The sequence below is a fragment of the Aegilops tauschii genome, chromosome 2 (genome assembly GCF_002575655.3).
Source record: "Aegilops tauschii subsp. strangulata cultivar AL8/78 chromosome 2, Aet v6.0, whole genome shotgun sequence".
NCBI classification, from domain to species: domain Eukaryota; kingdom Viridiplantae; phylum Streptophyta; class Magnoliopsida; order Poales; family Poaceae; genus Aegilops; species Aegilops tauschii.
The window spans coordinates 394,527,545-394,554,094 of record NC_053036.3 but is presented as its reverse complement, the minus strand read 5'-3'; the positions used below and the strand labels follow the sequence as shown (position 1 = coordinate 394,554,094).

The 26,550-nt window shown below is 55.2% G+C and overlaps 1 protein-coding gene across 1 annotated transcript; it reads left to right on the top strand.

Moving 5' to 3' along the window:
• The first annotated feature begins 976 nt into the window (after positions 1-976).
• On the top strand, positions 977-5,743 carry LOC141041062 (uncharacterized). The gene is made up of 3 exons (XM_073507173.1): positions 977-1,072; positions 4,397-4,702; positions 5,723-5,743. Exons 1-3 carry the CDS (start codon positions 977-979, stop codon positions 5,741-5,743), a joined length of 423 nt encoding a protein of 140 aa, XP_073363274.1.
• Positions 5,744-26,550: the final 20,807 nt, after the last annotated feature.

The following is a 26,550-nucleotide window of genomic DNA, read 5'->3' as shown; positions in this document are numbered from 1 at the left end:
AAAGTTTTGATGGCCTGTAAATGGGCCCAAATGAAGCCGGACCTTTAACAGGCTGGAAATACACCGGGCCGTAATTCGGCCCAATTACTTAGCGGACTGTTAACGGGCCAGAAGTGACCATGGGCCGCGTTGATGACAAGTTTAGGACAGGCCGTTGATGGGCCGATTTGACAGAGAATGTTGGGCCTTTAGCTGGGCCGGCCCATTATGGTCTGCAGAATCTTGTGGGCCTTTAGCTGGGCCGGCCCATTGTGGTCCGCAAAATCTTGTGGGCCTTTAGCTGGGCCGGCCCATTATGGTCTTCAAAATCATGTGGGCCTTTAGCTGGGCCGGCCCATTATGGTCCGCTAAATTTTGTGGGCCTTTAGCTGGGCCGGCCCATTATGGTCCGCTAAATCTTCTGGGCCTTCGGTTGGGCCAGCCCATTTAAACTTTGTGGGCCACTTTTGGGCCGGTCCACGTGTCAACATATCATAGGCCCATCTCGACCATTGGATGAGTGACACCTGTGCCAACGCGGAGCTGACGCGTGGATCCGTCAGCCAATGAGAATTTTACACGTGGAAAATCGGCATTGGTCGTGGCTCTTAACGGGTTATCGGATCCAAATCCGACCCGATAGCTTAACGGTGTTCCGTTACGGTGGATGCCACGTGTCGGTCACCCTTGACGAAAGCACTTCTGTGACGCGCAATTTGTCGTCATGGAAGTGGACACTTCCGTGATGATAATTTTGGCAATGTCATGGAACACTTCTACGACAGCACAGGTATGACTATCTTGATTCTGTCATAAATTTTTCATGGATGTACATGCATGACAGAAAACGCGACCTACTGTGACAAACACGTATCATCACGGAAGTGTATTTTTTTGTAGTGGCATCATGAGGGGCGACGTCCCGCCTCCTCCGGCTCCGGCTCCAGGCGCGGGACAACCGCCTCCGCCTCCACCGCCGCCTCCGGCTGGCGGCGCGATGCGCGATGACGCCTACCCGGACCAAAGCGCGGCCTACATCGTCTTCACCAGCCTCGGCGACGACAAGCGCAGCGAGCGCCTCCTTCGGCAGGAGGTGAGCACCGTTGTCCCGGCCAAACCGGAGTTCATGCATTGGTCGGATCGCCCGATCACCTGGACCCGGGAGGATCACCTGGCAGTCATGCCGAGCCCGAGTGGTTACGCCCTCGAGCTCAACCCCACCATCGTCGCGCGGCGCACATGCAAGTTCTCCCGAGTCCTCATCGACGGCGGCAGCAGCATCAACATCCTCTACCGCGACACGATGACCAAGCTCGGCCTCAAGGCCGAGGACCTGGAGCCAACCCGAACGATCTTCCACAGCATCGTACCCTGCCTCTCCTGCTCCCCCATTGGCCGGGTCCGGCTAGATGTCCTATTCGGTGACAGCGGCCACTTCCGGCACGAATCGATCTGGTTCGAGGTGGTGGACCTGTCCAGCGCGTATCACGAGTTGCTGGGCCGGCCCGCGCTCGCCAAGTTCATGGCGGTTCCCCACTACACGTATCTGAAGATGAAGATGTCGGGTCCCAAGGGCCTCATCACCATCGTCGGCGATTACTGCAAGTCCCTGGAGTGCGCCCGAGACGGCTCCAAGTTGGCCGAGTCGCTGGTCATTGCCGAGGGCCGGCGCCAGCTCGACCGGATCGTCGCCCTGGCAGGCGAGGCCTCCACCGCGTCAATCCCGACCCCGGACCCGGCCGACGAGGCCGCCTTCAAGCCCTCCAAGGAGACCAAGAAAGTGAAGCTCAACCCAGAAGACCCCAGCTGCAGCAAGTACGTTGTCGTAGGCGCCTGCCTCGACAGCAAATAGGAAGGCGAGCTCGTCGACTTCCTCCGTGAGAATCGGGATATCTTCGCATGGACCCCCAAGGACATGCCGGGTATCCCGAGGAAGTACACCGAGCACAAACTTCACGTCCGCAAGGACGCCAAGCCTATCCGTCAACCCCTACGACGATTTTTCGAAGAGAAGAACCATTGGTGAAGAGGTCGCCAAGCTTTTGGCGGCCGGCTTCATAATGGAAGTATTTCACCCCGAGTGGCTGGCCAACCCAGTCCTTGTCCTGAAGAAGAACAAGACCTGGCGCATGTGTATCGACTACACCAGCCTCAATAAGGCCTGTCCCAAGGATCCGTTCGCCCTCCCGCGGATCGACCGAGTCATCGACTCGACCGTCGGGTGTGAGCTCCTGTCCTTCCTGGACGCTTACTCCGGCTACCACCAGATCAAGCTGGACCCGGCCGACGCCCTGAAGATGTCCTTCATCACGCCCTTTGGGGCATATTGCTACATCACCATGTCGTTCGGCTTGAAGAACGCCGGCGCCACCTTCTAGCGCTGCATGCAGAAATGTCTGCTGCCGCAACTCGGCCGCAATATCCACATATACGTGGACGACATCGTGGTGAAGACCAAGCAGCACCTCACGCTCCTCGACGATTTGAAGGAAACCTTCACCAACCTCCGCGAATACAAGGTCAAGCTTAACCCAGAAAAATGCGTCTTTGGCGTCCCGGCCGGAAAGCTACTCGGCTTCCTCGTCTCGGAACGCGGCATTGAGGCGAACCCGGAGAAGATCAAGGCCATCGAGCGCATGCGCAAGCCGGCTCGGCTGCACGATGTCCAGAAGTTCACCGGATGCTTGGCCTCCGTCAGCCGGTTTCTAAGCCGGCTGGGCGAGAGGGCGCTACCCCTGTACCAGCTGATGAAGAAGACGAGCCCGTTCAAATGGAACGGCAAGGTAGACGAGGCCTTCCAAGACCTCAAGCGCATGCTCTCCACCACGCCAGTCCTGGCCGCGCCGACCGACAAGGAGCCGCTGTTGCTCTACATAGCCACGACCTCGCGGGCGGTCAGCACGGTGCTGGTGGTCGAGCGACCAGAGAAGGGCAAGATCCAAGCCGTCCAGCGCCCAGTCTACTACCTGAGCGAGGTGCTCTCCATCTCCAAGCAGAACTACCCGCACTACCAGAAGATGTGTTACGGCGTGTACTTCACCGCCAAGAAGCTGAAGCAGTATTTCCAAGAGCACGTCGTCACCGTGGTCAGCACGGTGCCTATCGGAGAAATCATCGGGTGCCGGGATGCCTCTGGCCGGGTTGCCAAATGGGCGATCCAGCTAGCCGGCCACACCATCCTCTACGAGCCCCGCATCGCGATCAAGTCTCAAGCCCTGGCCGACTTCCTCGTCGACTGGACCGAAACCCAGTACTTGCCGCCGCCTCCCGACTCGACGCATTGGCACATCCACTTCGACGGGTCCAAGATGCGACTCGGTTTGGGGGCCGGCATCGTACTGTCGTCCCCGAAGGGCGACCGGCTCCGCTAGCGCTCCAGATCCACTTCGCCGCCTCCAACAACGTCGCCAAGTACGAAGCCCTTGTGCATGGCCTCCGGCCGGCCAAGGAACTCGGCATCCGGCGCATCCTGTGCTACGGCGACTCGGACCTGGTGGTGCAGCAATGCTCCGGCGAATGGGACGCCCGTGACTCCAACATGGAAAGCTATCGCTTCCTCGTCCAGAAGCTGTTCGGATCCTTCGAGGGCTGCGAGTTCCTCCACTTCCCGCGCGTGGAGAACGAAGTAGCCGACACGCTCGCCAAGATTGCCTTGTCACGACAAGCCATCTCGTCCGACGTCTCCCTCGAGCACCTGCGCAAGCCGTCCGTCAAGCCATCGCCGGACTCCGAGTCCATCCACGTTCCAGACGACCCGGCCGCACCTCAACCCGGCCCGGGGACTGCTGAACCCGGCCCGGGGGCTGCTCAGCTCGACCCGGCCACCATCATCCCGGACCCGGCCGTCGCCATCCCCGACTAGGGGGCTGCTCAACCCGGCTCGGGGGCTGCCGACTCGGAACCCACCCTGGTGGCCGTCTTCGCCGTGGTTACAGCTCCATCTTGGGCCCTCTCAATATCAGAATTTTTAGAGAACGGGGTTCTCCCCATGGACGAGACCGAAGCTCGACAAGTGCAGCGCCGGGCGTCCGCCTACAGCATCATCAACAACGAGCTCGTCAAGCGTAGCTCCACCGGCGTGTTCCAGCGCTGCGTCGAGCAGGAGCGGGGCATCGACATCCTCCTCAACATACATCAGGGCGAGTGTGGGCACCACGCCACATCACGATCCCTGGTGGCTAAGGCGTTCCGCCACGGCTTCTACTGGCCCACGGCCCTCCAAGACGCCGAGTCGCTCGTCCTCAAGTGTGAGGGATGACGGCGCTTCAGCAAACGCAGCCACCAGCCGGCGTCAGCACTCCGCACCATACCGATCGCCTGGCCCTTCGCGGTCTGGGGACTCGACATGGTGGGACCCTTCAAAACCGCCCGAGGCGGCATGACGCACTTGCTGGTGGCAGTGGACAAATTCACCAAGTGGATCGAGGCAAGACCAATCAAGAAACTGGACGGGCCAACAGCCATCCGATTCATCAAGGACATAGCGGTGCGCTACGGCATGCCGAACGGCATCATCACCGACAACGACACCAACTTCGCCAAGGGCGTGCTCGAGCAATACTGCTCCGTCTCCAGCATCCGCCTCGACCTGGCCTCCGTTGCGCATCCGCAGTCCAACGGGCAGGTCGAGCGGGCCAATGGACTCATCCTGTCCGGAGTTAAGCCGCGACTCGTCGAGCCGCTCATCCGCTCACCCGGCAGCTGGCTTGACGAGTTGCCAGCCGTTCTCTGGAGTCTACGCACCACGCCGAATCGGTCGACCGGGTTCACCCCGTTCTTCCTCGTCTACGGAGCCGAAGACATCATCCCGACCGACGTCGAGTTCGACTCGCCGCGCGTTGCGATGTACGCCGGAGCCAAAGCCAGAGAAGCCGGCGAAGATGGCGTTGACCTACTCGAAGAAGCACGCCTCCTGGCGCTCAGTCGCTCGGCCATCTACCAGCAAGGCCTGAGGCACTACCACAGCAAGAAGATCAAGCCCCTCGCGTTCCGCGAGGGCGACCTCGTCCTCCGACTCGTCCAAGAGCAGGCAGGCCAGCACAAGCTGTCCCCTCCATGGGAGGGCCCATTCAATGTGAGCAGGGCCTTGCGCGACCACAACGCCTACTACCTCATCGACGCACGCAAGTCGAGGAAGCGCAAGAAGGACACCGCCAGTGAAGAAACGACCCGGCCGTGGAACGCGGAACTCCTCCGCCCGTTTTACAGTTAGCCGCACGAGCATATGTATCATCGCCTGTACCATCGCCTTTTGTAAACGCATGAAACTATGGGGTCCCCAAACGAGACTCGGGGGCTGCCTTTTGTCGACCAATTTATTGTGTCCCTATTTTCTTGCATCACTATACCACTGAACCCGGCCACCGGTCCGACTCGCTCGACCCGGGGGCTCGGGGGCTGGCCGGCTTGGTCGCTACCCCGCCGCCTTACTTGGTGATTCCTGATAAAGTTAGGATGTCGCGGTCTCCCACTTCGCCCTAAAGCCACAGATCCAGCTTTGGCTGTCGGCTGGCAAGCACAACGGGCCAAAGCTCCTTTACGCTTCATACACTAAGCCAAAGGTCGCCGGGTCGATCAACCCGGTCCGCCATTCATCAAATGAACAGTCGCACGACCGGCTGCTCGCCAACTGGCTTTGCCGGATTGCCGCCAACCGGCCCAGTGGGTGTTTCGCTCGCGCTCAATGTTTCGAGGGACCCAAGTCCTGCGCGCTCCTCTCAAAGAACCAAACTCCTTGTCACAGACCGGAGCCTCGGCCGTCTGACTCGCGGGGGGGAGGTTTGAGAAAGGAAAAGCGCATGAAATCGGTCCAAAAAACAGTAGGCAAAAAAGCAAAAGCACCCACGACATCTGCAAGTATTTAAGAAAAGGCCCACGGCCTGAGTTCATTACACCCTAAAACCCCCAGTGGGTGGGTGGACATGCTATTTAACAAATTTTACACAAAGTGTCTCAGGCATCTCCAGCGCCGCGTCGCGACATCGACGGCTCTCCCCTCGTAGCCTCCGGGTCCAGCGAGGTGCCGGTGCCCTCCTCAGCATCCACGTCGTGGTAGATGCCCGTCTCCTCCGAGCTCCCGTCCGGATCATGGAGGAGCAAGCCGTAGTCGTCGCCGTCCACGACCCCGCCATCTTCCGTCCGCTCCGGATGGAACTCGTCGTGGAAGGCGAACTCGGCGATGTAGCTGGCATGGGAGGCGATCTGGCCGGCTTTCTCCTGCAAGAGCTACTCCGAACCGGCCCACTGGCCCATCAACGCGTCCAGCTGCAGGTCCGGATGCCAGGACAGCGCGAACCGGAGCGCCATCTCAGCACCGGCACGAGCGGTGGAGACGCGCCACTCGCCAAGCCGGTCCGGCCCCATCTCCAACCAACGCACCAGGCACGAGAAGCTGCTCGGTTGGACGGAGTCCGGCCATAGGGCCGCCGTCATTGCGGTGCCGGCCTGGGACAGCTGCCCCAACTGCGTTCCCAGAACCTGCAGGCGGGTCTCAGCGGCGGCGATGATCTCCGGGAAGGTCCAGGCCACCCGCGAATCCGTCCCGGACCCAACGACGCCGGTCGGGTCACGCTGATAGCGGACGGCTTCCTCCGCCAGCCGCTGCGTCTCTGGGAAGGCCCCTGCCGCAAAGGAAGAAGCGAGTTAGAAGAAGAACAACAAGGAAGAAAGGCCGAATCCCGACCCGGCAAACGACAAGAAAAAAGCACTTACTGGAGAAGGACTCTACCAGGTGATGCGCCTCAAGCAACGTATCGCACCGCTCCCGCTCGATGGCGCGGTCGCGCTCCTCGAGCGCCTTCTCCAGATCAGCCGCCTTGGCAAGGGCCGCCTTCAGCTCGGCGTCCTTGTCTTCGGCCGCCTTCTCGGCCGCCTCGCGGCAACGGCCCTCGTCCTAACGGGCCCCCTCAGCCGTGGTGACCTGCCCACGCAGGCGATCCCCCTCGGCCTGGAGCCGGCCCTTGTCGTCGGCCAGCTGGCCGCGCTGCTGGTCCGCCTCCATCAGGGCCTGCTGCGCCTCTGCCACCTTGGCGGCTTCCGCCTTAAGGAGCTCCACCTCGGCCTCGAGGCGGCTCTTGTGACCCGCCAGCTGCTCATGCAGCCGGTTGGCCTCGTCGAGAGACCGCCGAGCCGCGGCCGCCTCCGCCCTCGCCTGCGCCGCCTCAACGCCAAGACGGCCGGTGTCGGCAACGTGCCGGTCGTAGTGATGACCGGCCCGGAGCAGACGAGTCCGCCAGGACAGCACCTCGGCTGCGAAAAAAAGGACTCAGCAGAAGAAAAAGCAAGACTTAAGATTTGGCCCAACTGTTACACAGTTGGCCCGAATCTCGGGGGCTACACCCAGTGGGTGCGCTAGCGCGCCCCCACTAGAAAAGAGCACAAGGATACCTGCGGCAACGCGGAGCTCCTCCTCCTTGGCGGCAAGCCGCTCCACGAGCTCGCGGTGCTTGCCCAGGAGACGATTGTAGGCGGCGACCCGAAAGGCGTCGAGATGCTGAAGAAAGCAGAAATCAGAACAAGGCCAACACTCTAAAGATTCGACCCAACTACTACGTAGTTGGCCCAAACCTCGGGGGCTACACCTAGTGGGTGCGCTGGCGCGCCCCCACAAAGAAGAAAATTGCAAGAAGACTTACCAGGATGGCGCGCTCCAGGTCGCGCGTCTGTTCCACCTCGGCCTGGGTGAAGGCCTCGAGCCGTTCCGTCAGGTTTCGCAGGCGGCGATTGACGGCGTCCAGCGCCGCCTCCTCCTGGGTCTGAGGCCCGAAGACAACGGCGCCCCGCTCCGCGCCGACTGCGGCACGGCAGCTCGGCGCTCTCCCTGCCAGGGCACCAAGGCGTGCTCCTCGCTGGCCGCTCGCGACGCGGCCAGCACCTCCTCCGGGACGCCCTGCGTCGCCGATCCTGACCCGGACGCTGGGACGCCCTGCGTCGCCGTCTCCGGCCCAGCTGCCGGGGTGACCTCCGGCGGCGGTGCCTCCTCCAAAACCAGCAGCGCCTCCGACGCCGCCGCCCACAGCGTCTCTTCCAAAACGACGCCGCCTCCACCACCATCAACCCCGCTCGCTCGGCCATGTCGGCCCGCGGCGGGGTGTCATCCTCCACCTCCACGACCCCCCGGTCGGGGATCACCACCTCAGCCCGGCCTCCACGGCCGCGCTCCCTCACCGACGATGGCTCAAAGACTGCCGCGGCCACCACCGTGCCCTCCGGCATCTCGCGCCAGACCGGCTCCGCGCCGGGTCGCGCCCATGCTGCCGCCACGTCGGTCCAAGCCCGGACCGACGCCACCTCCAGCTCCGCCTCGGCCTGGTTCCTTTCCCGCCAGGCCAAGGCTTCGGCGTCATTCGGATCCAGGCCGAGGTCCGAGTCGGCCCGTCCCTCCGCCTCGGCCTGGTCGGCATGGTCGAACCGGCTCCTACGGAACGCGGCCCCTTCGGCGGTCGCGGCTTCCGCCGCCGCCCTCGCCAGCGCGATTGGCGACATAGAGAAGAAGACAGAATGAGCAGAAAAGAAACAAGACTAGCTCAAGAAAAAAACCTGAGCGCAAACAAGAGATGAAGCATACCCTGCCAAGACCGGGACCGGGGTTGGCCTCCCGTGCCCGCCGCCGCGCTTCCTCTTGGCCGGCCGGGTTCGACTCGCCATACGGCGCCTTGCCGAACCGCTAGTCCTCCCCAATGTTGGCCTTGGAGATGTCGTTCACGCCGCGCGCGACCTGCTCCACGGACAGCCGCGTCGACCCCATGCGGTTGGGGTCTTGAAGGCCGACCATTTCGCCGATGAGGCAGGAGCGCCCCTGAAGCGGAAGGACCCAGCGCATGATGAACGCGGCGAGGAGGTCGGTGCCGGTGAGCCCCTCCTGCGTCCTCATCACCGTCACCCGCTCGCAGAGATTAACGATCTCCTACGACGGGTGCTTGGGCGAGTAGCCCCAGTTCGTCTTCACCCGCGGCGGTGCGATGGCGAAGGCCGGAAGATTGATGCGATCCGCTCCAAGGTTGCGGATGTAGAAGAAGGAGTTCTGCCACTTCTTGGCAGAGTCCTCCAGCGGGATCTTGGGGAAATCCGCCCCCGACCGCTTCAAGATGACGGCGGCGCCGCAATCAACGAACTCCCCGGCCGACGGGCCCTGCTGCTTCAAGGAGAAAAAGCGCGCCCAGAGGGCGATCATAGGCTCGACCCCAGGTACCCCTCGCAGAGGGTGACGAAGCCGGAGAGCTGGACAATGGCGCCGGCGCCAAGATGATGCGGCTGGAGCCCGAAGAACTCCAGGAAAGCGCAGAAGAAGGTGCTCGCCGGCAGCCCGAACCCGCGCTCGAAGTGCGTGAGGAAGACCACGCGCTCCTGCCCCTCGGGCCGAGGCCTCTGCTCGCCGCGCGGCAGGCGGATGCCGACGTCCGTCTCCCGCGGCAGGCGCCGCGTCGCCCGGAGTTGGGTGATGTCCTCGGAGGTGACGTTCGAGCCCATCCAGGAGCCCGATGGCAGCGACATGATCGAAGGAAGAAGAAGGAAGATGGACGGTGAAGGAGTTCTGCTCAGAGCAGCGGGCACCGAGTGCGTCTGTTGCGAAGAGCGGAGCGAGAACAAAGGGACAGGAGGGCGCGAGCGAGAATAATGTCCGCCGCCCCCTGCCCCCCCCCCAATTTATAACCCTCGGTTTGAACGTGGGGAAATGGGGAAGTGGGATCGTCTGCATGTGCCCGCTCCACTACCCCGCAATAAGTGCACGCATACACGCGCAGTAACTGCCCGGGGAAGAGCAACCGGCCCCCGGACGCTGCAATAAATCCGCGCGCTTGGGCCGAGGGCGCGCGGCGGCGGGCCCCAGCCCGTCGCCCGGTCCCGTCACGCGCGTGGCCTGTCAGGCCCCTCCGGCTTCCGGGCACCACGTGGCGCCCGCGCAAAGCCCGAGGGATTGCCCCAAGACTCGGCGGACTTCTCGGTCCCCGCCACGACCGAGACGCCGCGATCCGGTTTCCGAGAAAACCGGCACACAATGGGTGTTGCCGGACCTGGCGCTCGCAGAATCCACCTTGCTTAAGGGGGAAACTGTGAAGGCCGACTCATCCGAAGACGGCGGACCTTCATAGCTTCGGGGACTACTGTCGGGGGAATGGACCCCGGGCAGGCAACGGAACCCGGATCCTCTTCAAAAACAACGGGGCTGGCACCGCCCCTCAATACCGGTGCGCGCTTGGCCGGGTCGCTCGACCCGGCCAAGCCCCCCAAGCCGGCCATACTAGCCGACCCGGCAAGACACGTCGACTCGGCCCCAACAACTGGCACAAGACAGCCGAACCCGGCACGGCCAAGGCCTCCTCACCAAGCCAGCGCCACCCATGGCGTGCTACGCAATTCAGCCACGGGTCAACTCCCATCCCATCCAGGCCGTATGATGGGGACAAGACTTCCATCAATGATGACCGAGGCAACAGTGCCCCGCCCATGCCTCTGGTCAGCAGGAACGTGGCAACAGTGCCCCTCACTTACCCGCTGACCAGGGCCGGCGTGGCAACAGTGCCCCCACCCTCACCACTGACGACAACAAGTGGCAACCTGACGGAGAGCACTGTACGTGGCTCGACTCGGCCACGCCTTGACGATCGACAAGACGGCGCACAGTCCCCCTAGGCTGGCGGGGCCCGCACCTAGGGGAACCCGGCGAACCACAAGCCCTCAGTCGGGCCCAGCCCGGGTCCCCGGACACCGACTACACGGACCCACCGACTTATAACATTACCATTGTACCCCCGAGGGGTTGGACTATAAAACCCCGGGGAGCCCACGGTCATTCGGGGGCGAAGCAGGAGGACTACCATGAAACAGCAACACCGGAGAGAAGGAGCAGCCCAAGCCTTGGCCAGCTTCCTTCCTCCTTCATACAGCTCCAGGAGCAACATTGTACTATCAATCATCCAACTACACTCGGCGGGACTAGGGGTATTATCTCTCCGGAGAGCCCCGAACCTGGGTATGTCCGGCGTCCCGCGCCCGCTCATGCCAACCTCGCCTCTGGAGCCCACCAGCGCCCTCGAGCCTCCTCCTCTCTTTAGCCATCCATTGGCATCTGCCGTGCGCCCACCACGACAGTAGACATTTTCATTTTTAGTAGGTTCAGTAGGTTGAGGAGCAACTCTTTGCTCTACTGGTCGGGGTGAAGATACCCTGAACAAGCCCCTCAGAGGATTACTTTCCATAGTGACAAGTGACAGTAAATTTCAGCACACTATATAAATTTTTCCTTACCAAATTCCACCTACCAAAGGCGCTTCACTCCCCGGCAATAGCGCCAGAAAAGAGTCTTGATGACCCACTAGTATAGGGGATCTATCGTAGTCCTTTCGATAAGTAAGAGTGTCGAACCCAACGAGGAGTAGAAGGAAATGATAAGCGGTTTTCAGCAAGGTATTCTCTGCAAGCACTGAAATTGTAGGTAACAGATAGTTTTGTGATAGGATAATTTGTAACGAGCAACAAGTAACAAAAGTAAATAAAGTGCAGCAAGGTGTCCCAATCCTTTTTGTAGCAAAGGACAAGCCTGGACAAACTCTTATATAGAGAAAAGCACTCCCGAGGACACATGGGAATTATCGTCAAGCTAGTTTTCATCACGTTCATATGATTCGCGTTCGGTACTTTGATCATTTGATATGTGGGTGGACCGGTGCTTGGGTGCTGTCCTTACTTGAACAAGCATCCCACTTATGATTAACCTCTATTGCAAGCATCCGCAACTACAACAAAAGTATTAAGGTAAACCTAACCATAGCATGAAACATATGGATCCAAATCAGCCCCTTACGAAGCAACGCATAAACTAATGTTTAAGCTTCTGTCACTCTAGCAACCCATCATCTACTTATTACTTCCCAATACCTTCCTCTAGGCCCAAATAATGGTGAAGTGCCATGTAGTCGACATTCACATAACACCACTAGAGGATAGATAACATACATCTCATCAAAATATCGAACGAATACCAAATTCACATGACTACTAATAGCGAGACTTCTCCCATGTCCTCAGGAACAAACGTAACTACTCACAAAGCATATTCATGTTCACAATCAGAGGAGTATTAATATGCATATAGGATCTGAACATGTGATCTTCCACCAAATAAACCAACTAGCATCAACTACAAGGAGTAATCAACACTACTAGCAACCTACAGGTACCAATCCCAGACTTGGACACAAGAACTGGATACAAGAGATGAACTAGGGTTTGAGAGGAGATGGTGCTGGTGAAGATGTTGATGGAGATTGCCCTCTCCCGATGAGAGGAGCGTTGGTGATGACGATGGCGATGATTTCCCCCTCCCGGAGGGAAGTGTCCCCGGCAGGACAGCTCTGCCGGAGCCCTAGATTGGTTCCGCCAAGGTTCCGCCTCGTGGTGGCGGAGTCTCGTCCCGAAAGCTTGCTTATGATTTTTCTTCGGACGAAAGACTTCATATAGCAGAAGATGGGCACCGGAGGGCCAACAGGGGGCCCACGAGGCAGGGGGCGCGCCCCCCACCCTCGTGGACAGGTGGAGGCTCCCCCTGACGTAGATTCTTCTTCTAGTATTTTTTTTTCCAAAAATAACTTCCGTGGAGTTTCAGGACTTTTGGAGTTGTGCAGAATAGGTCTCTAATATTTGCTCCTTTTCCAGCCCAGAATTCCAGCTGCCGGCATTCTCCCTCCTTATGTAAACTTGTAAAATAAGAGAGAATAGGCATAAGTATTGTGACATAATGTGTAATAACAGCCCATAATGCAATAAATATCGATATAAAATCATGATGCAAAATGGACGTATCAACCATGCCCTGCGGCCTCCCATGCCCTACTCATCCTCGGAGGAGTCCCCGACCTCGGCGGTGCCGGACGTTGGACGGTGGCAAGTAGGACGTGTGGCTAACGGTGCTCCCGTCGTCGGCCGCCAGCGTGGCCACCGCTTGTGCAGCGACTTGAGTGAGGGCGGCGACCTCGAGCTTCATCCCCGAAGACAAGCTCTCCCACAGAGCGTTCGCGCTTGCGGTCATGGCGGATGTGGTGCTAGGTAGGAGGACGGTGTGCTATGGTGTGGAGGTTAGCTGGACGCTGCCGCTTTAAGTAGCGCATTCCGGTGAGGCCAAGCGTCCTGGTGCGTCATTAAGTTGCCGGAGTTGGTTCCTCGGGCACCGAGCCACTTAACGACGGCATACGGACGGACGGCATGAATGCGGGCAGCTGGCGCCGGCTGGGAACGCACCGCGCGACGGCGTGAGGGACGAGGGTTTTTGGTGTGCCAGGATAGTCAGCTGCGGTCGTGGCAACGTTGGAGATGCCCTTTGCTCACATGCGATCGACGCATGTCATTGAAAAAGCAAGATGACCCGACATGGTCTCAAGTCCTGAGGATGCAGTTGGCCGCGCTACACAACTCCGCGGACGCGTCCCGGTGCCCCGTGCATCCTCGACGAGCCGGGTGTTGGGGTGTGTTTGGATTGTGGCCAAAGTGCACCTTACCAAAATTTTGGTCATGACCCAAAGATTGGTCTTTGTTTGGATGGTTGCCATTTTTTTGGCATGCCAATGAACTCTAGCCAACTCTAGTTCATTTTTCTTGGCAATGTCGGCCAAATCATGGGCAACCAAAACCTCAACCAAACTTTTTGCTACCCAATGCTTTGAAGGGGCAACCTTGGGCACAAACCAAACATATTGTTGGTCGTGCCACAGCACTAACGCCACCCTCGGCACACTGAAACCGACCATGTCTAGCGACGATGAGCGTGTCGCTCACCGCGGTCGTCGTGTCCAGAGGCGGTGCTAGAGCTGCGCCACGTTGTTGGCCCCCACGACCCACATGAACGGTTGCCGGTGGCGAGGAGATCGTGGGCCAGCTCCTCCATTGGACTAGTCTGCGCTACGTCGTCCCGATATGTGCGCCCCGCATGTCGGTTTCCCTATTTTCCTGGCCATATTCGAGCGTCAGTGCTCCGCGTTGCACATTAGGCCTTTCACTATGTAGTCCAGGCGAGACAACTTATTGTTTATTTGAGCCGTTCAAGTATAATCATGTGGCGTTTGCTTATTTCTCATTCCTCTCCAACCCTCTTCTCCATCGATCATGTCGCCCTCCGGTCGAGTCCATCCTCCTGCATGCCTCATTTGAACATTCCGCCGAGTATCATTCGCATATGGGCCTAGACCATGCTTGTATTTCCAATGTTTTGTAATTTGTCCGACATGCATACAAACAAACGGTTCTTTTAAAGTTTCACTTTGCCTCCACTACATGTCGCTTCGCGTCTTAGTTTTGACATCCCATTCGGTTCATGCCTCGACACATGTTGACGAGATCGATTGATGTTCAGAGATCAATTGCGTGTCGTGCAAGGAGATAAAGGTTTGGTCTGTTTCTATGATAGAAATGACCCGCGGGGGGGTCCGTGGGGATCCGAGGGAGTATATTGTACGTTCATAAGCGAAATGAACGTATTGTACCCACCCTAGTCCTCTTTCAATCGATCTCCGGACCCCGAGATGAAATCAAGAGAGAACGAGTGGGGGCATGTGTGATACCTAAGGCGGATTCAAAATTTTGAACCGGTGATCATAGCATCCGCAAATCATATATAAAGGGTATTCAATGCTCGTTTCGTTTTTGAACGTACAATATACTCCCTCCTATCCTTTCTAGTTTACATATAAGTTTTATGTGTAGTCAAAATATCTCTACTTTGATCAAAAAAGTATCAACATTCAACAACGCCCAATCAATATTGTTAGATTCGTACGTACTCCTAGATTTGTACTCGAGATGGTTTCCAATTTGTTTTCAACCACGTGAATGTGCTTGTTCTCGCGCATGCTCTTCCTACTAGGATTTCGCCATGTATAGCCAGTCCAATAGTAACTTTTTTTAAGCTCCCTGTCCAATAGTACTAGTGGATTACTGACAACATCTGTACTAGAGTATGCAGTGCTCATAGTAGTACTCCATCCTTCCATTTATATAGGGCCTATGTGGAGGAGAGAGATGTGAAAAAGTAAGGGGAGTGAGCTCTCATGCAAGAGCCTAGCTATATACGCATTCCTAGTTAAATACAATAAATATGAAGAAAGAGATGGAGAGGAGATGGAAAAAAGTACTAATACAATAGGCAACCTTATAATTTTTTTTGCGGGAAATAGCCAACCTTATAGCCCACACTACTGTATGAGTGCATATAATAGATGATGGCTATAGATGACATGGCAGTTCCTTATAGCCATCGACTGGCTATATTATTAACCATGCTCTAATGCGTTTTTCAAAACCGCATTTGACTATTGACAAGATTAATAGTACATGAGATGTATAATGTGAAAATTATATCATTGGAAGCTCCTTTCACATACGAATTTGACCGTATGCTTTGTGTAAGTTGCATGTCATATATTATTACTCTAACATTTGGTCAAAGTTAGCCTCGAAAAACGCATTAGGCCCTGTGTAGTAAATGGAAGGAGGGAGTAGTAGTGGAAGTGGATCCTCTGACGTAGGTATCCCTGCCTTACCCTCCCTTTCGGTCACTTACTGGCGGACCCCATGCTTGCTAGGCCTCGCATGTCAGTTATTCAATGGGTTCGGCCACATCAGGGGATCCTCATCCGTAGTATACTCCCTCTGTTTTTATTTACTCTGCATAAAATGGAGGGAGTGGTAGTATAAATGACGCGGGCGGGGGAGGGGAGGGACGTTGGTTTGCTCTCAACTGCGGTCCCACAAGCAAGCGAAAACGCAAGACGAAGCGCGTTCCATTTGGTAAGCGATGTGGAGGGTCCCGCGTGCCGGGCTGCAACACGAACGCGACAAGAGCGATGTACAGTCAAAACTGATTGATCGGTCGTCACCGGAACCACTATTCACACCAGAACCTTCCCTGCTCGGCCTACGCCAGCCACCGCCCTAAAACCACACCTAATCTCCAACCCCTTCCCCCACCTTTCGATCCCCTAGCCCGCATCAAGCGTCCCCTAGTTCGCCGGAAAGCCATGGTGCGCTGCAAGATCACGTACTACAAGATGCTGACACCGGAGCAGCGCGTAGAAATCGCGGCGGCGGTCGGCGCCACAGACCTTCGTTCCCAAGCTCGCTTTGCGGCGGGCCAATCCTCGAGTTCTCTGGAGCCGAGCTACGAGTAGGAGGAAGCCGATCCAATGTTCATGGCGGAGGTCGCGGCGCAGAAGGCCCCCGATGGGTATGAGACAATGGACGTCGACTTCGTGCCGGCGTCCGAGTCCCCCATGGTGCAGGCAGACCAGCGGTTCAACCTGGCGATACTAAAGGAGGACCGGGAGGCAGAGGCTCAACTCGACGCGGAGTGCGCGCATGCCGCTGCCATCGAGGCTCTCCTGCAGGCGGAACCGCATGTCGTGGTTGTGACCCGGGCGGCGGAGGCTCAACTTGAGGCGGAGCGCGCGGATGCCGCTGCCATCGAGGCCCTCCTGCAGGCGGAACTGGATGTTCTGGACTTGAACCGGGCGGCAGAGGCTCAACTCGACGCGGAGCGCGCGGATGCCGCTCTCATCGAGGCCCTCCTACAGGCGGAACCGGACGTCCTGGACTTGAACCGGGCGGCGGAGGCTCGACTCGACGCGGAGCGCGCGGATGCCGCTGCCATCGAGGCCCTCCTGCAGGCGGAACCGGACGTCCTCGACTTGAACCGGGCGGTGCTCTCGTCTGTGCAGAGCACCCGCATGCTCCGTGTGAATGAGTAGCTGGAGGCCGAGGACAACCACGGTGCGGAGACACATGTCGGCAGCTACGGCTGGTTCACGCCAGCAGCCAAAGACGACGAGGCCGTATCGTTCCACGAGCAATGATAGTTTTTCTTTATGTTGTTGTTTTTATGGATCTTTTGCTGTGTAAAAACATATATTGTTATGCAAGTTGCCTGGGGTCAGTCTACCATTCCAGGCAGTTGGATGAATATCCTACGTCTCCTAACCCTTCTTCCCTAACAGACCACCGCACAGGCCGTACGGATACTCCCCAACATGTGATTGGATAAAGATACTCTATGAACGAAAATTATGTGTCAGCGTGTTGGGTAACGTAGCAGAAATTCAAAAAAATTCTACGCATCACCAAGATCAATCTATGGAGTTTACTAGCAACGAGAGGGAAGGAGAGTGCATCTACATACCATTGTAGATCGCGATGCGGAAGCGTTGCAAGAACGCGGATGAGGGAGTCGTACTCGTAGCGATTCAGATCGCAGTTGATTCCGATCTAAGCACCGAAGAACGGTGCCTCCGCGTTCAACACACGTGCAGCCCGGTGACGTCTCCCACGCCTTGATCCAGCAAGGAGAGAGGGAGAGGTTGGGGAAGACTCCATCCAGCAGCAACACGACGGCGTGGTGGTGGTGGAGGAGCGTGGCAATCCCGCAGGGCTTCGCCAAGCACCGCGGGAGAGGAGGAGGAGGAAGAGGGGTATGGCTGCGCCAAAAAGGAGACGTTCTCATGTGTCTTGGGCAGCCCAAACCTCAACTATATATAGGGGAGGGGGAGGGCTGCGCCCCCATCTAGGGTTTCCCTCCCCAAGGGGTGCGGCCAGCCCTAGATGGGGCTTGGGGGCGGCCAAAGGGGGGAGGAGTGCCTCCCAAGTCAAGTGGAGGCCCTCCCCCTTAGGGTTTCCCCTCTCCCATGCGCATGGGCCTTGGGGGGCTGGTGCCCCTGGCCCATTAAGGCTAGGGCGCCCCCTTACAGCCCATGCTACTGTATTGGACGTGGTGGAACATTTTCCGGACCTCCGGACCCCTCCGGAATCTTCTGGAAGCTTCCCGGTACAATACCGAAAAAACCCGAACTTTTCCCGGAACCCGAACAACAACTTTCCATATATAAATCTTTACCTCCGGACCATTCCGGAACTCCTCGTGACGTCCGGGATCTCATCCGGGACTTCGAACAACATTCATTAACCACGTACATACTTTCCCTATAACCCTAGCGTCATCGAACCTTAAGCGTGTAGACCCTACGGGTTCGGGAACCATGCAGACATGACCGAGACGTTCTCCGGTCAATAACCAACAGCGGGATCTGGATACCCATGTTGGCTCCCACATGTTCCACGATGATCTCATCGGATGAACCACGATGTCGGGGATTCAATCAATCCCGTATGCAATTCCCTTTGTCTATCGATATGTTACTTGCCCGAGATTCGATCGTCGGTATCCCTATACCTTGTTCAATCTCGTTACCGGCAAGTCTCTTTACTCGTTCCGTAACTCACATCATCCCGTGATCAACTCCTTGGTCACATTGTGCACATTATGATGATGTCCTACCGAGTGGGCCCAGAGATACCTCTCCGTTTACACGGAGTGACAAATCCCAGTCTCGATTCGTGCCAACCCAACAGACACTTTCGGAGATACCCGTAGTGCACCTTTATAGCCACCCAGTTACGTTGTGACGTTTGGCACACCCAAAGCATTCCTACGGTATCCGGGAGTTGCACAATCTCATGGTCTAAGGAAATGATACTTGACATTAGAAAAGCTCTGAGCAAACGAACTACACGATCTTGTGCTAGGCTTAGGATTGGGTCATGTCCATCACATCATTCTCCTAATGATGTGATCCCGTTATCAACGACATCCAATGTCCATGGTCAGGAAACCGTAACCATCTATTGATCAACGAGCTAGTCAACTAGAGGCTTATTAGGGACATGGTGTTGTCTATGTATCCACACATGTATCTGAGTTTCCTATCAATACAATTCTAGCATGGATAATAAACGATTATCATGAACAAGGAAATAAAATAATAACCAATTTATTATTTCCTCTAGGGCATATTTCTAACAGTCTCCCACTTGCACTAGAGTCAATAATCTAGTTCACATCACCATGTGATTAACACTCATAGGTCACATCACGATGCGACCAACATCCAAAGAGTTTACTAGAGTCAACAATCTAGTTCACATCTCTATGTGATTAACACTCAATGAGTTCTGGTTTGATCATGTTATGCTTGTGAGAGAGGTTATTAGTCAACGGGTCTGAACCTTTCAGATTCGTGTGTGCTTTACGAATATCTATGTCATCTTGTGGATGCTTGTGACACCCAAGTTTTTATTGGATTTTTCAAAAGGTTTCATTTGACTTGAAGGGAGTGATTTAAAATTTTTCTTCAAGAGAACTCTCCCTCTCATATATTTTCTTTATGGCAAAAATTTTATTTGGATTCACCCAAGATCTGCCTTTGACCTTGGAGGTTCTTGCTTTCTTTTGGACTCAAGACAAAATGGTTTTTCATTTGGGAAAATAACCTTTGGTAAATCTTCTTGAATTATGCACTATGGCTTTTGGAAAGTCTTTTGCCACTTTCAACAATTCCTCCTTGCCATGGCATTAGTGCAAATGCTCTCTCCTAACCTTTCCCTCACCTTTGGACCATGATTTGCATCAAATCCAGCAAGTTGAACCTCCCCATGTGATCATTTCCATTCAAATTCTATTCAAATAAATTTCTGTCTTCTCTTCTAGCACTTGGAGGTTTACAAAGGAACTCCTCTTTCTGTTTTGATTTTTGGCCCCAAACTTCTTCCCCCTCCTAGTCCTTTGAACCCCCAACCTAGAACCATGAAGATCCACTGGTCTCCAGTTCAAAATTTTCAAACTACATCAGCTGCAAGTTTGGACCAGATTTGCCAAATTTGGTGAAATTCATTCAAAACCTTCTCCAAAAATTCCAAGTAAATTCATGCAGCCCCTGGGTGCTTTGAGTGATCATCTCACCAAGTTACAGCTCCAGAAAATTTTATCTCTTTACCAAAACCTACTGTCGAACACCTGCAGTGCATGGTCATGTCAAATTCAGATAAATTCAGAGATTCAGTTCAGTGGCTACTGTCGTTTTCTTCAGAACAGGGCATCGATCTCGCCAGTGCCATCGCGTCGCCTTGCTCCTCATCCTCGCCCTCTTGTTCCTGCACCGCACGAGTGCCTGGCACCTTGCGGGCGTCGGCGACGAGCAGCAGAAGGTGCGCCGCCCCGTGACCGACGCCGGCGGCGGCTTTGCGGACGCCAGCGGGAGACACGGCGCCGCCGACTCCACCCAGCGCCGCCCAAACCACCGGAGCCCGCCGCGTGGCCGTCCACTCCCCCGAATGCGCTGCCGCACTCGTCGTGAACCCCAGGGCGCGGAGCGCGCTCTCTGCCGCCGTTGAGCCCGTGCGGTCACCTCACCGTGGACAGACGCCATTACACCCAGACCAGCCCCGTTCAGCTGCAAATCGAGTCCAGTAACAGCCACTGATGCTGCTCGACCGCTCCAACCCCCTGACAACCCACTGCTCCGCCATAATCGCTCGCCGGAGATTCTCCGTTCACGGCCACCCCGTCGAGCTGCCTATAAATAGGGGCCCCGAGCTTCAACTCGAGCACCCACCAGCCCTACACTTCCCCTAGAGCACGCCCAGCCACTGGAAGAGCCGCGAGGGGGTCTCCTTCCTCGACTCCGGCCGCCGCGATCCGCCACGGGATCCAGCCCGATTCGCCCCCGTGTGTGCTCCGCAGTCTCCATTCTCTTGCCAGTAGCCTCTCCTTGCATCCCTCGTTCTGACCCGCGCCTCAATTCAGACTTTGCAGCCCTCCACCGGAGTTCCCCAACCTCACCCGAACCGCCGTCCGCCGGAGATAGTGTCGCCGTCGACGTGGTGCTCCCGTTGGACGAGTCCACCACCCACCGACACGGAAGAAGACACTGAAGCTCTTGGTACCCTCCGTTTCTCCTAACTCGCTGTGGTTCGACGCCGGCGTCCACCGCCGTCTTCGGGCGCCGGCAAGCTTTCAAACCTGACATGCGGGCCCCGCGTGTCAGCCTCTGTTTTATTTCCTCGAATCCTTTTCTGTTGGTGCCTTCGGGCAAAATACGTCTTCTCTCTTGCGCTTGCGCATTTCCAAACGAACCGTTTTCTGTTTTCTCAGTTAAAACCCTGGAACTTTTCTGTTTCATTACAGAAAGGTCCCTGGACAGAAACCTTTATAACTTTTTAATGAAAAGGTATTTTTGAGTGATTCTTTTTCTGTCAATCTCCAAATTTTGTCTAGTTTTTTATGGGATTTATTTGAAAAATATTTGGCAAAGTTTCTGTGCATGTGTTGGTTTTCACGTTAGTACCCCGTTTCGTGATTGCCGTAGGTTCCGGGAGAGGGGACGGAGCCGCGAACTTCGCCGAGCTAGACTCCGACTTCTCCGAACCAGGCAAGCATGTTTGAACATTTGATATGGCAGATGTTTTGCATGTTCATGTGAAAGTTTGTGCGTGGCATGTGAGGGTCGATAAATACCTCGTTGCTTGTAAGGCAACGACCCGGTTGTTCCAAGGTTGCGATGACCTCTGATGAGAGGTGGCCTAATCATGTGGTGACATGAAGGGCAGCAAGGTGGTACTGTTGTAGCATGCCAGCCTTGCGTCATCCGACTTTCTTCGACGTTAACGTGGTTGGAGCCACGTTATCGATCTTTTCCCGCATGTTCCAAGGTTGCGATGACCTCTGATGAGAGGTGGCCTAATCATGTGGTGACATGAAGGGCAGCGAGGTGGTACTGTTGTAGCATGCCAGCCTTGTGTCATCCGACTTTCCCGACGTTAACATGGTTGGAGCCGTGTTATCGTCCCTTCCCCTTTCCGTGCTACCACATGTCTCATTGCCAGGATACGGTTTAGTAAGTTGGTAACCTCTTTCCGTGTACACACCAAACAGAGAGGCCGGGATGATGGTACCTTGGCCCAGGATTAAAGCCAGTCATTCGGTCAGGGGGCATGGGTGTTTCCGGTTGGGACCGAGAGGGGGGGCACCCCCTTATAGCGCGCGTATAGAAATTTGATCCCATGCTACGCGAGGTTGTAGCCTCCCCGACTCAGGGTTTTTCCTGAATGTTGCCGAGGGTGATCCCTGGCTTCGGATGGTTGAATTGGGTGTGTACTGGTTAGACGTGTTCCTTCCAGAACACCGTAGACGGAACTAGTCCCCATGACTACTGAAATCCGTTGGCAGTGGTTAAGTACAAACTCTGCAGAGTCAATTCTTTCCAAATCATCGTATCCATGATCAGTAATGTAGACTTTACATCCAAATCTATCCGTGTGAAAATCTTGCCCCCGGTAAACAAGCTCAAGCGGTAAAATCTCAGTTTTATTGTTATTCCAGTTGATGGACTAACTTTATTTTTGTGTCTCATGCTTGTGATAAATTATGTCTCCGAGCTACTGTATTAATGAGTTGTGATATAAGCCCTTTAGGTGACGTCGCGCAGACGTCCGACTGTGGCGTGTACTCGTTTCTCACTTTGGATATAAGCCCTTTATGTGATGTCGCTCAGACGTCCGACTGCGGCATGCACTGTCTTTACTTTCTGTTATAAGCCCTTTATGTGGTGTCGCCCCGACGCCCGACTGCGGCATTGTATTTCCGCATTTTCCGCTCGAGGAGTCTTTCAGACACTCGTTTGGCACCTGTATTATTATTCCGCATTTTCCTCTCGAGGAGTCTTTCAGACACTCGTTTGGCACCAGTATTACTATTCTGCAGTTTCCGCTCGAGGCGTCATTCAGACCCTCGCTTGGCACCCAGTATTTATTATCTCTATGTCTGATCACACTGGTTAACTTATTCATATGCTTCATGTTTGCGTTTGTTATACCTTATGTCCGAACTGTCTTGCGAGTACTTCATAGTACTCACCTGGCTTGTTGATTTGGCCAGATGTTGACGAAGGCGATCTCTTGGATGAAGAGTTTGATAGCGCGTCCGACGCCTAGAGGAGTCCCAGTCAGTCCTGCGCGATCCCGGATATTGGTCACTTATGTTGTTTACGCTTCCGCCACCCGCAATAAGTCTTCTCGAGCCTCACTCCGACGCTCGAAGAGCTGTAGTCTTCTGGAGTCATATCACTCGCCCCGCGGTGATATCTCCACCACCGTTTTTATCGTGAGTTAGTAGTTTGCCACCCTACCCGCCGTATTGTTTTATCGGCGTGCATGTAATAAATTGTTGGGCAGTCCCTGCTCGACCTTGTATTATATTTAGTACTCCTGGTATTTTTCTTCTGTGACCAATGTTTTGTCTATCAGTGAGAAGGAATTCTTCCTCACTGGTCCGTAAAAGGGATTGGTTTCTCAATAATTATTTTTATTGAAAAACCGGTCGTGGCAAGCTTGGTATCAGAGCCAGGCTGACTGTAGGAAGCCACTAGGTGCGATCGCTAATCGGTTATTGACTACTCGGAATTTTTGCCTACTTTTGTAGATGGCTGGCAGCGGCTGTGAGAATCGAGTGTTCACCAACGTGCCCGAGGGGTTTGTCAAGCTCCTCGTTTCCATCACCAAGCTCGCGGTCGGGCCAGCAGCTCGCCCGGAGTTCACCCTCTATCAGCACAAGCTCAGTGACGACGTGTCTATGCACCAAGCCGTGGTGCAGTTCAGGGGAGGACGATCTGCTGCTCGCCATTTCCGTTTTACGGGAAGGGCCATGCCTACGGAGAGGCATGCCATGCAGATGGCTGCCCGTGAGGCAATAGCTCGCCTTCGGGACATCCTTCCTACGATGAAGACTCGTCGCTACCGCTACCTCCCATGCCATGTGCCATACACCAGCCACTATGCGTTTGCCTGCCATCGGGGAGAAAGAGACGAAGCCATCGAGATGGTTGTGGAGTATCTCAAGGCTCTGGAGGAGTCTTTCGACAACCTCGTAGATGATCTTGTGGCGGCTCGCATGGACTTAGTCCGGAGCGGTCCTGCCAGCAGGAAGGAGCTTCTCCACACGGCGCCGCCTCTGACATTCGTCTCGTCTTCAGCCTCGTATGCACCGGCCGTTTTGGCCACTGCTCGCCGTCTGCCTACCACTGAGGAGTTCGACCGAGTCATCGCCCCTACTCCAGTCAGAGCCGCATCGCCTGCCGCACACGCTCTACCACCAGTCGCCCCCGCACCATCACCGCAGCGCAGCGTCGCACGCCAGGAGCCAGCTAGAGAGGAGGAGGTTGATTCTCCTGGACCGCTGAGCCTTGCCATCGGCAAGGGGAAGGAGATCCTCACCATCTCCGACTAAGAGCACCGAGTAGCCGCGTGTTATGTCTGCTTGTATGATGTGTTGTTCTTATCTGTACGCTAGTTTGTATTGGGGTGTTTTGCTGCCTTCCGGAGTAGTACGCTAGTTTTAATAACATGTCAAGTTTGTGTACGCACAACCTGAGTGCTGTATCTTGTATTTGCTTTCGCATGGAAGATTTGTGTTAAGCACTTCTCTTCCATGAAAAATCATTTGTGTTGCCTTTGCAAGAGTTTCCTCGTGCTACACAGTTTTTCTCATGGGTTTTGCAACTAATACCCCAGACTGGAAAAATGTCTCGCCCATGGACTCGCTCCATGCCCAATTAGCCAGAAGAGGTTTACGGGACACAGACCAGCAACAATTTCACTCAGGGTCAGTCCAGCCAACAAGACAGCGAAGCAGCACTGTCTCAAGTATGCCGTCTCTTCGAGCAGAGTCAGCAACAACACCAAGAGATGATGAACCATGTCATCAACATGGGAAATCACCGTGAACACTATCAACCACATTCCAAGTTATCCGAGTTGCAGAAGACTCGCCCCTCAACTTTTGCTCACACCGATAGGCCGCTGGAAGCCGATGATTGGCTTCGTGAGATTGAAAGGAAACTGATTATTGCTCAATGCTCAGATCATGAGAAAGTGCTTTATGCACCACACTACCTTACTGGAGCAGCCGCAGCATGGTGGGAGAACTTCCTACACATGCATCCCAGGGAACACAACATCACCTGGGAAGAGTTCAAGGAAGGTTTCCGTGGGGCACACATCCCCAGGAGCATTCTAAAGATCAAGAAGAGAGAGTTTGATGACCTGAAACAAAGAGGCATGTCAGTGACAGAGTACAATGGTCAGTTCACCCAGCTGTCTCGTTATGCCTACGACGAGCACATGACAGAAAACAAGAAGATGGAAAAATTCCTGGACGGCCTGGCACCAGCATTAAGATGCCAACTGATTGTACACACCTTTCCGGATTTTAAGACGCTGGTGGACAAGGCCATCACCTTGGAAAATGAGCGCCGTAGTCTGGAAGATATCCGCAAGCGGAAGAGGGACAAGACGACTCTTGCCCGCAACAACCGAGGCAAGGCTGAGGTCCCAAGGACAGACACAAGGAGATCCACGACCACTGAGCAAAGACCCGTCGGACATTTTCATGCCAGAGACAAGGAGTTCACATACCGTCCGGGAGTCACCTGCTATGCCTGTGGTCAACAAGGGCATTATGCTAAACAGTGCCCGAAGCCAAGAGACTCGGCACCCAAGCCGAACAATGGTGGGAACAATCCCGCCCCCAAGCGCAACAACTTCAACCCCAACAACAACCACAGGAAGGGTCACTTGAACCATGTGACCAGGGAAGAAGCGCAGAATGCCCCAGACATCGTGCTCGGTACGTTCCCTGTCAACACAGTACCTGCCACGGTTTTGTTTGATTCTGGAGCTTCCCATTCGTTCGTTTCGAAGAGTTTTGTTTCGCAACATGGTTTTCCGATACTCCCCTTGGAAAAATCTATGATCATCAAGTCCCCCGGAAACAAGCAATTTGCTCAGGGTTACTGCCAAGGAGTGGTCATTGAGTTCGAAGGACTACCATTCCACGCAAATCTCATCGTGTTGGAAAGTAAAGGACTGGATGTCATTTTAGGAATGGACTGGTTAACCACCAACAAAGGATTCATCGACTGTTTCAATCGGACAGTGATTCTCACTCACCATCACGGCAAGACAATAAGAGTTTCCGCTCAAGAAAGGCCACGATCACAGAAACCAAAACTGAACAAGATGGACATCGCAGAATTAAGAAAAGTGCCAGTGGTATGCGAGTTCCCTGATGTGTTCCCGGAAGAACTACCAGGTATGCCACCAGACCGAGAGATCGAATTCAGCATTGAATTAGCACCTGGCACCGCACCCATTTATAAGAAGCCGTATAGAATGGCACCCTCAGAATTGGTGGAGTTAAAGAAGCAGGTAAAAGAATTATTGGACAAGGGGTTTATACGAGCCAGCTCCTCACCATGGGGTTCGCCCGTATTGTTCGCCAAGAAGAAGGATGGGACACTGAGACTATGCATAGACTATCGAGCCCTCAATATGGTCACCATCAAAAACAAATACCCGATGCCACGGATAAATGATTTGTTTGACCAGCTCGCACAAGCTAAAGTATTTTCAAAGATTGACTTGAGATCAGGATACCATCAACTGAAGGTACGAACAGAGGATATCCCCAAGACAGCATTCACTTCCAGATATGGGCTATACGAGTTCACAGTGATGCCTTTTGGTCTAACAAACGCCCCCGCATACTTCGTCCACCTCATGAACAAAGTGTTCATGAAATTCATGGACAAATTTGTGGTGGTATTTATTGACGATATTCTAGTTTACTCAAGGACACCCGAAGAGCATGATGAGCACCTCAGAATTGTTTTGGGAGAATTGAGGAAACATCAGTTGTACGCCAAA